Source organism: Tupaia chinensis, unplaced genomic scaffold (assembly GCF_000334495.1).
Source record: "Tupaia chinensis unplaced genomic scaffold, TupChi_1.0 Scaffold000116_1, whole genome shotgun sequence".
Lineage (NCBI taxonomy): Eukaryota > Metazoa > Chordata > Mammalia > Scandentia > Tupaiidae > Tupaia > Tupaia belangeri.
Window position 1 is genome coordinate 1,461,516 of NW_006159580.1, and position 14,564 is coordinate 1,476,079.

Sequence of the window (14,564 nt, forward strand, 5' to 3'; positions counted from 1 at the left end):
CAGGGACAGTGGCGGATGTGCACTGCTACAGGACTCTACTATGGGGGTGAGTATGTCCTCGTGCAGCCCAGGGTGAAGGAATTAAGGTAACGCCTCCCAACATCCCTAGCATTGCTCACGGAGCCGTCAAATCGCATAACAGCGCTTGAACAACCACCCTGTGCAGGTAAATGATTTGAATTTAATGACTAATTGGTTCAGTCTAGGGCGCTCCCTTCTATCCTATGAAGTTAATTAAAATTTAGTGAAGTTTATGGGGTATTAATGTTTTACATTCTAAACAATGGTTTACTAGTGCTGCTATTTTTATTTTGTAATCTGGTAAGTGCTACAAGGAACCAGAAGGCAGTCCTTTTTCTCCAAGTCTTTAGATGCAAGTCATATAAAACAGATAATGCACAGAATATGTATACTCCTCCCAGCCTGATAACTTGTCAAACTGCTAAATCTCCTGGCTCCTTTTCTTTACTGCGAAGTAAAGAACAGTGATCTATACTCCCCTTCCCCATTTTCCATTCATTCACTCTTCAATGTATTGTATCCTTTACCCACTCCTCACTCAAATGTCAGTTACTCACTGCCCAGTTTTCATATCCTGAAGCCTCCTTTTTTTTTTTTTTTTTTTGGTCTTTTAAGGTTAGAGGGCATTTGTATGCCCACCAGAGATAGGAGGCAGGGACAAAGCACTCTTCATGGAGTCTAGTCACACCACAATCTTTTTTTTGGTGGGGGGAGGGCTGGGGGGAGGTTTTTGCCTTAGGGTGTGTGCACTTGCCAGAGAGAGACAGTGACAGTGAGAGAAAGTGAGAAGTCACTCTTCAGGGGGATGACCATGCCACAATCCCTTCTCTGTTCTCTTCCTGGGATTGTGGGCATGCATGCACACATGCTCAGCACGATTTGGAAGCCACTGGGTCCAGGCCTTGAACTGTGGTCAACCATATGGGAGTCTAGTGGTGTAACTGCTACACCATCTGCAGGCCTCACACTGCAACCTTTTTTTCCCTCCAATTCGTCATCTTGTTAGGGTCCTGGGAGCATGTATACATGCCCAGAGTGTTTCTCAAGCCACTGGGTCTGGGACTCAAACCCTGGTCAACCACATGGGAGCTGGCTTTCTCTTTGCAGTACTAGACCACTACCCTTTGGGGCTGCCCTCACGAATGGCCTTTAATGCAGGAGGAGGAGAGAGGAAGAGAGAGATAGGTATTTTCGTTTTTAATTTCTTTCGTGGGAAAGGGGAGAGATAGATAGACAGACATAGGTAGACATCCTCAGCTGTGTCTTATCACACTGTGATCCCTTCATCTCACCCTAGCCTTTCATGTGCTGAGGTCACATGTGGCTCCAGCCTTGAGCAGCAGTGGCCTACTACTTTAACCACTGTGACTTGACTGCTCTTAAGTTTTTGCAGCCAGTGGGAACTAACTTTGAATATCTTCACAGTTTCAAAGAAGTGGAGTATTAGGAAGAGATCTGCTTATGTGACATCATTAAATTAATTAATTAATTAGCCTGGGCTCAAACTCATGATTCTCCTGCCTCAGCTTCCTGAGCAACTGAGATTACAGGCAAATACCACCATACCTGACGTAGCTGCCTTTTTAGTCTTCAAACTAACCACCCTCCTGATTATCACTTGGCAGCGTACTAAAAGTGTTTTTTGAAACGTGTACCTTTCGGGGTTCATGTGACACTTTTCCTGTTTCTCTTCCACTCTGTTCTTTCTCTGCCCCTATGTAGTCTTGTCTTTTCCCTGGAATGGGTAAATTCTGGACAGGCCACATTCATGCCTAGTGACCTCATCCTCCCACATGGCTGTAGCTGTCACCACACCATACACGATGGTGCTCAAAGTTCAGAACTATGGATGTGGCCTCTTTTTGGAACTCTGACCAGTATTTTATCTCCTAGGGGTAGAACACCTGGATGTACTATAGATTTTTGATTTTTAACATCTCCCAAACAAAACTTAAATCCTTTTCATCATCACTCTGCTGAGATGATCAGGTAGAAACCTTAGAGTCATTGATTTTTTTCTCTTTCTTCCTTAATCACAAGCCAGTTTCTGTTGGTTTCAGTAAATCTCATACCTTATGGACCCAAAGAGAAATAGTAAATTGTTCTTGCCCTCAGGAAGCCCTTAACAGAACTCATGGCTTATAGGCTATTAGACCTTTCAGATTCCTCCCTCCGTTCTTTACATTCTTCCTATTTTTTAAATTGTCACAGGGCACGTATGCTCACGCAAGAGAGGGAAAAAGCATCCCCTCTTATGGGATGTGGTCATGCCACATTCCCTTCTCCATTTCTCCATCCTGTCAGGATTTTAGGCATGTGCCAATGTGTTTTTTAAGCCCCCTGGGGCTGGGATTCGAAATGAGGGCAGTCGTGTGAGATCTGATTCCCTTAACCCCTAGGTGGTAAGGCTGGCCTTGGAGATTCTTCAGGGGGTCGTGGAATTAATGTTCATTCAAAAAATTATATATATATATATAGTTTTTGTTTTAATTCCTTTCATGATGGGAGAGACAGACATAAACAGACCCTCTCTGTAGTGTCTTATCACACTGATCCCTGCACCCCACCTCCAGCCCTTCCATGTGCTTAGGTCACATGTGGCTCAGTCCTCATGCAGTGGTAGCCTACGACTCCAAATCACTGGGGCCAACCAGGTGGCATGGAGGTTAAGGCAGCTGGATCCAGCTTGGAAACCTTGCTGGGCTCATATGTGAGCATGCTCAGAATTCCCAGGGGAGAAGGGATTGCTGCACAGTAATCCCCTTGAGGGTGTTTTCCCACTGCCCCTCCCTCGTCTCCACAAGAGCACATGTCCTTAACAAATTAAAAAACAACAATACAGCTTATGACCTGGAATTGGAAGTCTCACTAGTTTCTTCTGCTGAGCTTCACTGCATTATTTCTTTCTCTCTCACTAATTTGCTTCTCTTTGATACTTTATCTCTTTCCAGTTAATTTGATAAATGTCTCACATCACTTTTTTTTCTTTAAAGAAGTATTTTTTAAATTTAATTCCATTTGTTGTTGTTATTAATTTGATGAGAGAAAGAGGGAAAGCAGGCCGCCAGGTCTGGGACTCGAACCATGGTTGGCTATGTGGGAATCCAGGTGCCTTTAACCACCACACCACCTGCTGACCCCAACATCACTTTTAAAATTGAAGGTGAAACGTGGCTGATTGACCTTTGTAACTCTTCAAAAAAGCTGAGTCCAGTGGAGAATAGCTACTCAGTAAATTCTTTTTTTTTTTTTTTTAATTAAACTAAATTTAAGTTTTTGGGTTTTTACCATAAGATGCAAACGTTCACAGAGAGAGACAGAGAGAGAGAATGAGAAGTCACCCTTTGGGGAGGATGACCATGCTGCAATCCCTCCTCCTCCATTCTCCTCTTGGGATTTTGGGCACACATGCATGTGTGTCCAGTATGATTTTCAGGCCACTAGGTCCAGGACTTGAACTGTAGTCAGCCATGTGGGAATCCAGTGCCTCAATCCTCATGCTGCCCGCTGGCCCCTGTACTCAGTAAATTCTTAAAATGAATGTCAGGATTTTTAAGGAAGGTGAGAAAGACGATATACGCAGCTCTGTAAGAAAAATTCCTTTAATGAACCAGCCTGTGACATGGTAAAGGTAACTGGATCTCACATGGCCAACTGTATGGTTCAAGTCCCAAACCCAGTGATTTGAGCAATGTGCTGAGTGCTTGGGAATGTGTGTCCAGAGTTCCAAAAGGAGGAAGAAATAGAGGAGAAGGGATTGTGGATGACCATCCCCCATGAGGGATGCTTTTTCACTTTTCTCTCTCTGTCTCTCTCTCTCTCACCGTATCTCTCTGGCAAGTACACGCACCCTCTGGCAAAACTTAGGGAAGAAAAGAAAGAAGAAAATTTCTTTGCAAATATACTGCTGTTTAGTGTGCTCTAATGTTTGAGAACTGTACACTAGGTTTTTGTTGTATTTTTGTATGTCTTAAATTCAAAATGCTGGTATCAGCAGTTGGCATAATGCCTGTGTCTCTGGACTTCCATGTAGTTGACCATGGTTCGAGTCCCAGACCTGGTGGCTTAAATTCACACTGAGTGTGTGTATGTGCATGCCCAGGATCCTGAGAGAAGAAGGGAGGAGAAGGGATTGTGGCATGGCCATCCCCCCGGGGGATGATTTCTCACTTTCTCTCTCTCTCTCTCTGGCAAGTGCACATGCCCTATAGCAAAAACCTCTCAAAAATAAAAAAATTCAAAATAGTGATTATTATGTGAGGACACAAAATATTACACATATAGCAATTCTCAAATTCTGTAAGGAGGTGGACTATAAATGTACTAGTTTTGGAAATGTAAAGCCTTAGGGTTGGCAGTGGTGGTGGGCGCATGGGTGGCTACGTGATGCTGTTACACGGCCTAGCTGAAAAGGTCCCTGGATTTGTGTCTGTGCTGGGTGCAGGCACATGTTTGTGACCCAGACTGCCTGGACCTGGGGATGAGTGGTAGCATAGGACTCTCTTAGTGCTTCCTGTCTGTGCCTCCCTCCATCTCTCTCTCTTTTAGAAGAAATAAAAATAAACTTTAAAAAAGGGAATTTAAAGGTTTCAGCAGATAACATAATGATTACGTTGCTGGACTCCCACATAGTTGACTGCGGTTCGAGTCCTGGACCTGGAGGCTTATAACTCATACCAGGCGTGTGTGTTTGTGCCCAAAATCTCAAGAGGAAGACGGAGAAGGGACTGCAGTGTGGCCATCCTCTCTAGGGGGTGATTTCTCACTTTCTGTCTCTCTGTCTTCTTGGTGAGTGCGCACACCCTACAGCAAAAAAATCTCTACCAAAAAAAAGGGGGGGGGAACTGAAAAAAATGGCATTTAAAGCCTTTTTTGGTCTCATAATTTCTAAGTTGTTTCTCTGGACTTTATGGAATTGAACACTTTCAAAGGATCTTAATTCATCTGATTTTGTGATGAAATTTTCAGGTGTTCTTGTTAAGCAGTGAAACCTCTTCCTTGATAAAACTATATAATCAATGTCTCCCTGTAAAAGGCCAAGGATAATGGTGAAACTTAATGAATTGGGGGTCTCCTTGGCCTATGTTTCCCTGCCCTTCTTTGTCTGAAATGACTTCTAGAGTTCTGTGGAGTATAATTTACAAAACTTGATCTGCTCTAGTGAGAGTTTAGTTCCATTTTACAAATGCTGTATTTTGTTGAATACAAAGTACTAGTGATGGTAAAACATGTCCTGATTGTCAGAGATGTTAAGTGACTATTTTATTTTAAAGTTAAATAAAATAATTCTTTAAAGAAAAAAAAAAAAAGAGGGACCAGCAGGTAGCGTAATGGCTATGTTGCTGGACTCCCACGTAGTCAACTGCGGTTCAAGTCCCAGACCTGGTGGCTTAAACTCATGCTGGGCGCATGTGCATGCGTGCCCAAGATCCCAAGAGGAGAATGGAGGAGAAGGGATTACGGCATGGCCATCCCCCCTGGGGGGTTACTTCTCACTTTCTGTTTCTTGTCTCTCTCTTTCTGGCGAGCGCACACACCCTATAGCAAAAACCTCTCCCAAAAAAAAGAAAGAAATGAACTTTCTTATATGAAACACCCAGACCACATGTGTTCCATGTGTTAGGAGACTTCCTGGTTCTTTGTCAGCCGTGTTACTTACTTACCTACTTACTTATTTTTAAGAGAATTTTTTTGTTATAGGACATGAGCGCTCACCAGAGAAATGGGAAGAGACAGAGAGACAGAAAGTGGGAAATCACCCCCCCGGGGGGATGGACACACCATAGTCCTTTCTCCTCCATTCTCCTCTCAGGATCTTGGTTACATACACACTGAGTTTTAAGCTGCCGGGTCCAGGACTTGAACCGTGGTCCATTATGTGGGAGTCCAGCAATGTAACCATTACACCATCTGCTCATCCCTAAGCCATGTTATCAAAGAAGCTCTGGGCCAGATGGTAGGGTGGTTTGGTAGCTGGATCCCACATGGCTGACAGCTCTATTCAAGTGCCAGACCTGACAGCTTGAAAAACAAGCCGGACACGTGTGTGCACCCAAAATTCTGAATGAAAAAATGGAGAAGGGGTTGTGGTGTGATCATCTCCTGGGGAGGGGAGGATGCATTCTTATTTTCTTTTTCTCTTTCTCTCTCTCTCTTCTGCAAGCACATGCACCCTCTGGTAAATTAAAAGAAACAGCTCTGGTTTCACACAGCCTTCTCTTACTAGAATCCATAGTGTCTTCTACTTAGATGCCATTTCTACCTGGCATTTCTCTCAAATCTCTTGTCTATTAACCACACCTTTGGAACATTGTTCTTTTACATGGAACTCAGAAAGTTAGCTTTGGTCCAGCAGGTGGCATGGAAGTTAAAGTGACTGGGTGCCACATGGCTGACTATGCAGTTCGAGTCCTGTACCCAGGGCCTTAGAAATCATGCTACTTGTGTGTTCGTGTGTGCCCAAAATCCTGAGAAGGAGAGTGGAGAAGAGGGGACTGTGGCAGTGCCATCTCCCCTGGGGAGTGATTTCTCACTTTATCTCTCTCTCTATTTCTCTGTCTGGCTTGCACATGTACCTTATGTCAAAAAATGGGATCAGTGGGACTTGCTTCGTTTCCTTCTAAGATCGTCCATGAAAGACTCATTATTTCAGTTTTGGTCCTGATCATTAGAATTCTCCAAGTATCTGAAATACAAGTAGTCCTTGAAAAGATTTTTTTGTGTGGGGGTGAGGGGACCAGCAGTTAGCGGAATGGCTATGTCTCTGAACTCCCATGTGGTTGACCGCGATTCGAGTCCTGGATCCAGTGGCTTAAACTCACGCCAGGTGCGTGTGCATGCGTGCCCAAGATCCCTGAGAGGAGAATGGAGGAGAAGGGATTGTGGCATGGTCATCCCTCCTGGGGGATGATTTCTTGCTTTCTGTCTCTCTGTCTCTGTCTTTCTGGCAAGTGCACATGCCCTATAGCAAAAAAAAAAAAAAAAAGATCTTTTTTTTCATTGCTGGAGGGAACACGTGCTTGCCAGAGAGAGAGAACTCCTTGATGGGGTGTGGTAATGTAGTAATCCCTGTTCTTCCATTTCTCCATCCTGTGAGAATTTTGGGCACACACACATGAACTTGTGTTTCTCAAGTTTCCAGGGTTGGATTTAAACCGCAGTCAGCCATATAGGATCCTATGCCCTATGCATAAAACTTAATCTCTGTGCTACAGGTCTTCTGTCTCTCTGTTTCTGTCTTTTTGGCGAATGCACATGCCCCCTAGCAAAAAAAAAAAAAAAAAAAGATCTTTTTTTTCATTGCTGGAGGGAACACGTGCTTGCCAGAGAGAGAGAACTCCTTGATGGGGTGTGGTAATGTAGTAATCCCTGTTCTTCCATTTCTCCATCCTGTGAGAATTTTGGGCACACACACATGAACTTGTGTTTCTCAAGTTTCCAGGGTTGGATTTAAACCGCAGTCAGCCATATAGGATCCTATGCCCTATGCATAAAACTTAATCTCTGTGCTACAGGTCTCTCTCCATCTCTTCTGTCTCTGGCAAGCTCACGTGCTTTATGTCAGAAACCTATAAAAAGGGCTTTAGTTACTCAGGCAATATAGCCCTTTCAGAATAAAACATTTACAAGTAGATCTTCCTTCATTCTTACACAATAGTAATTTTAGTATGCATCATTAATTTAATGGTTACTTTATTTTTGCTGGGGGAAGGAATAGAGCCACTACCATATATAATGAACACATTGATTATATAATACACTTTGATTTCAAAAATATTAAAAACAAGGGGAAAAATAAGACTGAAAGTTGAGATAGGTACATTTCCTTGCTGAAACTGTCTCAGATGAGAAATTGTTAAGAAGGTTTTGTTGAAATGTTGTGTAATGGGAATTCTTAGTAAGTGTTGTAATGTATACTTGCCCCCGGATAAGACTGGAAGGTCTTATCTCTTAGAAATAAGGACACTAGTATAATTGCCTTCCATTCTAGCAATCAGTGTGTGCAATAAAACTGTGGATTTTTTTTTTGTTTTGTTTGTTTTGTTTCACAAAATGACGATGATTGGTATCTAAACAGTATATAAGGTTTTTAAACTTTATCTAAAATTTTAGCCTTTGGTTTAGTTTATATTCCTTAATTACTGCTCAGAATGTAGTTATATCTTTAGTTTTAGCTCTCTCTCTTCAGCCTGGTAGTTAAAAGTAGGGATCTTTGAAGAGCTTAATCTGTTACTGAAAAGCAGATTGCATTCTGGTTCTGTAGTGACATCAGCCACTTAATGATCTGATGGGTTTTCCCTTGGAATGGCAGAGATATTTTTCAGTTAGAAGTTAGTTCATTCTATAATCTTTTATCTTGAAAACATACTTTCTTTAGCTCTCTTTATTTTTTTCCTTTTATCTTTAAAGAATTTATGCTTTCCTTTCTTTACAAAGAGAATGTCAATATTGGACGTTCAGCCCCAGGAAGGAATGCTGTGAGCCTGCTAGCCTCTGAATTTAGCTTTGTAGTGATCAATGTCCTTCCAGTTTCCTCTTAGGATTTCTGAGAGTTTTGCTTGTACTTTGTTTTGACATGGTCTTGAAAGCAGTTGAATTCTAGACTAGGTTAGGCTTTTGCTCAGTAACCGCTTCAAAGTCAATTTTTCCCTTTTATTTTTGCAGTTTCTCTTATATTTGGAAATCAGGATTGATTAAGAAGGCAGATTTTATTTCTGACCCAAGATTTGAGAACTTTAAAAAATGTTTTATAATACAATTTATTTAACTCAGTACTAAAATATTACCATTTTAACGTGTGGATCTCATTACATTTTGAGTACTCAGTAGCCACATGTAGCTAGTGTTCTGTCTGCCATATTGGATAGTCCAGCGCTATGAACACTGATATGTTGTACCATTTTCTCCACCTATAATAAACTTTATAGAGCTAGCATTCATCGAAAGAATTTTTTGGTGAAACCATCTGGGCTAGGAGGTTTTTAGGTTTTCAATTACTAACTCAATTTATTTTCATAGTTAAGGTCTGTTCAGGTAATCTATTTCATCTTGGGTGACTTTGGGTACTTTCAAGATAATTGGTTCTTTGGGGTCAGTAGGTGGTGTAGTGGGTAAAAAAAACACTGGACTTCCACATGGTTAACCATGGTTTGAGTCCCAGACCTGATGACTTGCTTTCTCATTCTCCCTCTATCTGTCTCTCTCTGGTCAAATTGAAAAATAACAATAAATAAAATAAATAATCATATTTTAAAAAAGGTATTTGGTTCTTTTAATCTAAAGTGTCGAGTTTATATGCACAGAGTTGTTTGTAGTATCATCTTTTTTTTTTTTTCTTTCTTTTAAGCCAAACGGCATGTGTATGGGCAAGAATAGGAGGAAGGAGGGGGAAAGGGAGAATGATCAAGACCTACCTCCGCCATGGGGTCTGGTCATGTGACCAGCAATGCTGCAGTCTTTTTTTCCTCTAGTTCCCCATCCCATCATGATCCTGGGCTAGCACACGTACACCCAGTGTTTGCAAGCCACCTGGGCTGGGACTAATAACTCTGGCCTGTCAGGTGGGATTCAACTTTCTTTGTGCAGTGTTTAACTGCTGCATTATAGGGCCACCCGTTTTCTAGTTTCTGTAGATGGAAGCTGAGGTCATTGATTTGAGACCTACCTTTTCTTTTTTCTTTTTTTTTTTTTTTTTTTTTTTTGAGAGGTTTTTGCTACAGGGCGCATGTGCTCACCAGAAAGACAGAGAGAGACAGAGAGACAGAAAATGAGAAATCACCTCCCAGGGGAGATGGCCACACCACAATCCCTTCTCCTCCATTCTCCTCTCGGGATCTTGGGCATGCACGCGCACGCACCCGCGTGAGTTTAAGCCACTGGATGCAGGACTCGAACCATGATCAACTACATGGGAGTCCAGCAACATAGCCATTATGCCAACTGCTGGTCTCGAGAGACATTTCTTTATAACGTAGGTGTTTAATGCTATAAATGTCCTCCCTTTTTCATCTACTTTGTATCAGATGACGTGATCCCATTGTTCTTTATGACTAAGTAGTATTTCATTGTGTATATGTGCCACATGTAAAAATCTGTTCATCAGCATTAGGTTGATGTGGCTTTTTCTGCATAGCGCTTAACCACTGTGCTACAGGGTTGGCCCGCTAGCTAGCTAGCTAGCTAGCTAGCTAGCTGCTTGCTTGCTTGCTTTCTTTCTTTTTTTTGAAAGGTTTTTGCTGTAGGGTGGGTGCACTCACCAGAAAGAGATAGTGAGAAGGAAAGTGAGAAATCACCTCCCAGAAGGGATGGCCACACTGCAATCCCTTCTCCACCATGTTCCTCCTGGGATTTGGGGCACGCATGCACACGTGCCCAGCATAATTTTCAAGTTGTGAGGTCTGGGCCTCCAACCAGGGTTGGCCATGTAGCAGTCCAACGCCTTCACCACCACGCCACCTCTGGCACTTCTAGCTTTTGTTTGATTAATGTGCTTATGGTGTATCTGTCTTCATCTTTTTACTTTTAACCTACATTTTTCATATTTATGTTTGTGTGTGTGTATGAATGCAACTTAATATGCATATTAACTGTCCAGAACTAAAAGGAATGATCAGTATCCCATCAACTTATACATATACACATACTTTTTTTTTTTTTTTTTTTAAGGTTTGGTTATTTCTTAAGTGAGAAAGAGTGAGACATCATCCTTAACAGGGCCTTTACACTGTGAACCACCTTCAGTCTCAGCCAGCCTCAGATCATGGGCATATGTGGGTTTCTGGATGTGAATTCAGAGCTTTTACATTTGGGTCAGCCATGTAGAGCATTGAGTTTTACTGCTGCACCACCATCCACCCCCATCATTATAGTTGAAGTGAGTTTCTTATAGAAAATAGTTGGATCTTTTTTTTCTTCCTGTTCTGACTATCTCTGTCTCTAATTAGTAGTATTTAGACCATTCACACTTAATAATTTTACATAATTATCAAACTGTTTGAATTTAGTTCTGATGTCTGGATGGAAAGTGGTGTAAGGCACCAGACTTAAGCACTGCTTCTTTGTCAATTTAATTCTACCACTTTATTATTTGTTTCCTGCTTGTCCATTTTAAACCAGTTACATTACTAAACTCATTTGCTATTTGTGACTAAATTATTTCAAAAATGTATTTGATAATAAAAGTAATACAGGGCCAGCAGGTGGCATGGTGGTTAAGGAGCTGGATTCCCACATGGTCAACTACAGTTCAGGTCCTGGACTTGGCGGCTCGAAAATCACAACAAATAAATAAATAAGTAAGTAAATGTTTGGAAAAGAAAAGAAATACATAACTTACTATAGAAATATAGAAAGGGCCCAGCTGATGGGTACAGTGGTAATACACTACTCAAACAAAGCTGGATTCTGCATGGCAGCCATGGTTTGAATCTCTGGTCTGGACAGCCTGAAACACACTGGGTGTGCATGCAAGTGCCTAAGACCCACTGGGCTGAAGGACTGGGGGTGGCAGTCATAGTGTGAGCAGAACTGTAGGGGATGCTTAGGTCTCGCTCTCATTCATTCTCATGTGTATGTGTGTGTACATGTGCTTTTTTGTGAGTAAAAAAAGAATAATAAGTGAATAAAAAAAAATTTTGTCATTGAGATATAAATACTAGTGTTATATATGTATGCAGAGAGTTTTTGTACTTAGATATTAAAAGAAAAGTACTTTTTTTGTTTTTGAATTTTGTGTTATGGTATGTGTAGTTATATAACCTACTTTTCTCTTCACTCACTAATATTTTAGAACGATTTCACTTGGCATTAAATACTTCCGAAAACATAGTTTTTAACCTAGTAATAATCCACTCTACTGGATTATTCATCAGACTGTTGTAGAAAATTATTTTTAAAATTTGAGATAAAATTCTTATATAAATTATTTTCTTTTGTTTTTGTTTTTAATTGTCAGAGGGCATAGGCTGTCCCCAGAGAGTGCAAGTATGAAAGAGAAAGAGAGAGAGCACCCACCAGTGGGGCAAGGTCACACCACCCACTATTCCTTTCCCCGTTTCTCCATCCTGTCAGGATTTGGGGCACACATACACTTGCTCGGGGTGTCTTTCAAGCCACTGGGATTGTAGTTCAAGTCAGTCAGCCATGTAGAATCCAGCATCCTTAACCATTATAAACCGTTAACCACTTGTAAACTTTGACCGCTATAAACCACCTATAAACCATTTAAAGCACATGGTTTAGTGGCATTTAGTACAGCCACAGTGTTGTGTAACATCGTGTCTTTTTAGTTCTAATGCATTATGTTTTCATCACCCCGAAAAGAAATCCTCTGTCAGTTTAGCAATTGTCCCTTCTCCCTTCCTACAGCCCTTCCTACAGCCCCAGCAACCACTAGCATATTTTCTGCCTCTGTGAGCAGACACTTCTTTCTGTTGAGATTTGGTAAAGTATTTTTATTAAAGAAGGACAATAGAGAAACAGTATGAAGTCTGAAGATATAACCATTTGGATTTGACTTTTCTTTTCCTTTTTTTTTTTTCTTTTTTCTTTTGAGAGGTTTTTGCCATAGGGCATGTGCACTTGCCAGAAAGACAGAGAGAGACAGAGAGACAGAAAGCAAGAAATCACCCCCTGGGGGGGGGGATGGCCACGCCGCAATCTCTTCTCCTCCACTTTCCTCTCAGGATCTTGGGCACACATGCACATGTGCCTGGCGTGAGCTTAAGCCACCGGGTCCAGGACTCGAGCCATAGTGGACTACATGAAAGTTCAACGACATAGCCATTATGCCAACTGCTAGTCCTGGGTTCTTTTTTTTTTTTTTTTTTTAATTATTTTTATTTAACTTTATTAATTGTTTTAATTTGACTGGAGAGGGAGAGAGGGAGAGAGAAAGTGAGAAAGCAAGCTGCCAGGTCTGGGACTTGAACCATGGTCGACCATGAGGGAGTCCAGTGCCCTTAACCACCATGCCACTTACTGGCCTCTGGTTTTGACATATAATTCAACAGCAAAATAGCTGTGTGTCCTTTAGGAAAGTATTTTATCTTTCAGTGACTCAAATATCTTCATCTGTTGAATAAGGAAACAGTACCTACTTCAACAGGTTTTGAGGGAATTAAGTAAGGGAGTTAATGGATACAAAGCTTTTAGATCGGTGCCAGGCATGCAGTTATTATTACTAACAATATTGTTATTAAAAGATCAGTATAGTCATATACTGATGTATGTTTTACAGTAACTCCTTAACTATTAACTTTTTTTTTTTTTGAGAAGTTTTCGCTATAGGGCGCGTGCGCTCGCCAGACAGACAGAGAGAGACAGAGAGACAGAAAGCAAGAAATCACCCCCCAGAGGGGATGGTCAAGCTGCAGTCCCTTCTCCTCCATTCTCCTCTCGGGATCTTGGGCACGCACGCACACACGCCCAGCGTGAGTTTTAAGCCACCAGGTCTGGGACACAAACCGCTGTCGACTACGTGGGAGTCCAGCAACATAGCCATTACGCTAACTGCTAGTTCCCGACTATTAACTTGTTTTTGTATGGACTTTGTTAGTAAAGTTGCCTTAAAGGTTTTTTTTTTTTTTTGGAGAGGTTTTTGCTCTAGGGTGCATGCACTCACCAGAAAGACAGAGAGAGACAGAAAGTGAGAAATCACCCCCCAGGGGGTATGGCCATGCCGCAATCCCTTCTCCTCTTTTGTCCTCTCAGGATCTTGGGCACGCACGCACATGCGCCGGCATAAGTTTAAGCCACCGGGTCCAGGACTCAAACCTCAGTTGACTACATGGGAGTCCAGTGACATAGCCATTATGTCAACTGCTGGACCCTCCTCAAAATTTTTCTGTCTCAGCTGTCTTAAAGTTCTATTTCTTCAGAGTCATAGTGAGATTTTGAGTATAGAGTCAAAAAGTACAAGCCATAAACCAGAAAGGTGCTGAACATTTGCAGTCTATTAGCATGTTAACTGTCCAGAACTAAAAGGAATTAATAGCATCTCCTCAACCTAATGAGGGAGGGGAAAGATCTGAGTTCTGAAAACTGCTTTCTCAACTAGTTTAATTTGCATTTCTGATCAGTATATAAAAAGCAAGTAGCAGTTGCATACTTAGCTTACAGATATTAGCCTTTTGAGGACCCAGGGAGGTCTTTGGGTTTTAGACTTACTCTTGGGCCTTTGGAAGCAGGAGAAAGTGTTTTTAACTCTTTGGGGGGTATATTAATGTGCCGTGTGATAGGAGGGGTGTCATTTTATGCTGGAAGAAGGGAGGTTAAGGCTGTGCCCCTGCAGTAGGCCCATGTGATGTGTGCTGGCTTAGCAGCCAGCAGTTTTCTGTGGGCATGTAAGCTTAGAAATGACTGGTTCATCCTAACAAGTAGAAAGCTGGAAAAAAATAACAACTCTTTTTAGGTCTGTCAGAGAAGTGAGATCACAGGGCAGACCGTTGCACCAAAAACTGGATAAGACAGGCAGGTGAACACAGAAAGATTCATAGCTTACTAGCGCAGATACTCTCAAGCCGAAACCTCTGCAGGAAGCACCA

The 14,564-nt window shown here is 41.8% G+C and overlaps 1 protein-coding gene across 2 annotated transcripts in view; it reads left to right on the forward strand.

Moving 5' to 3' along the window:
* ILRUN (inflammation and lipid regulator with UBA-like and NBR1-like domains) overlaps positions 1–14,564 on the forward strand; it is a gene marked incomplete in the record, with an annotated part of 119,891 nt that overhangs the window by 62,120 nt on the left and 43,207 nt on the right. For both annotated transcript variants that reach the window (XM_027770210.1, XM_027770209.1), the window contains 1 exon segment: positions 1–46. In XM_027770210.1, the coding sequence (XP_027626011.1) occupies positions 1–46 (46 nt within the window).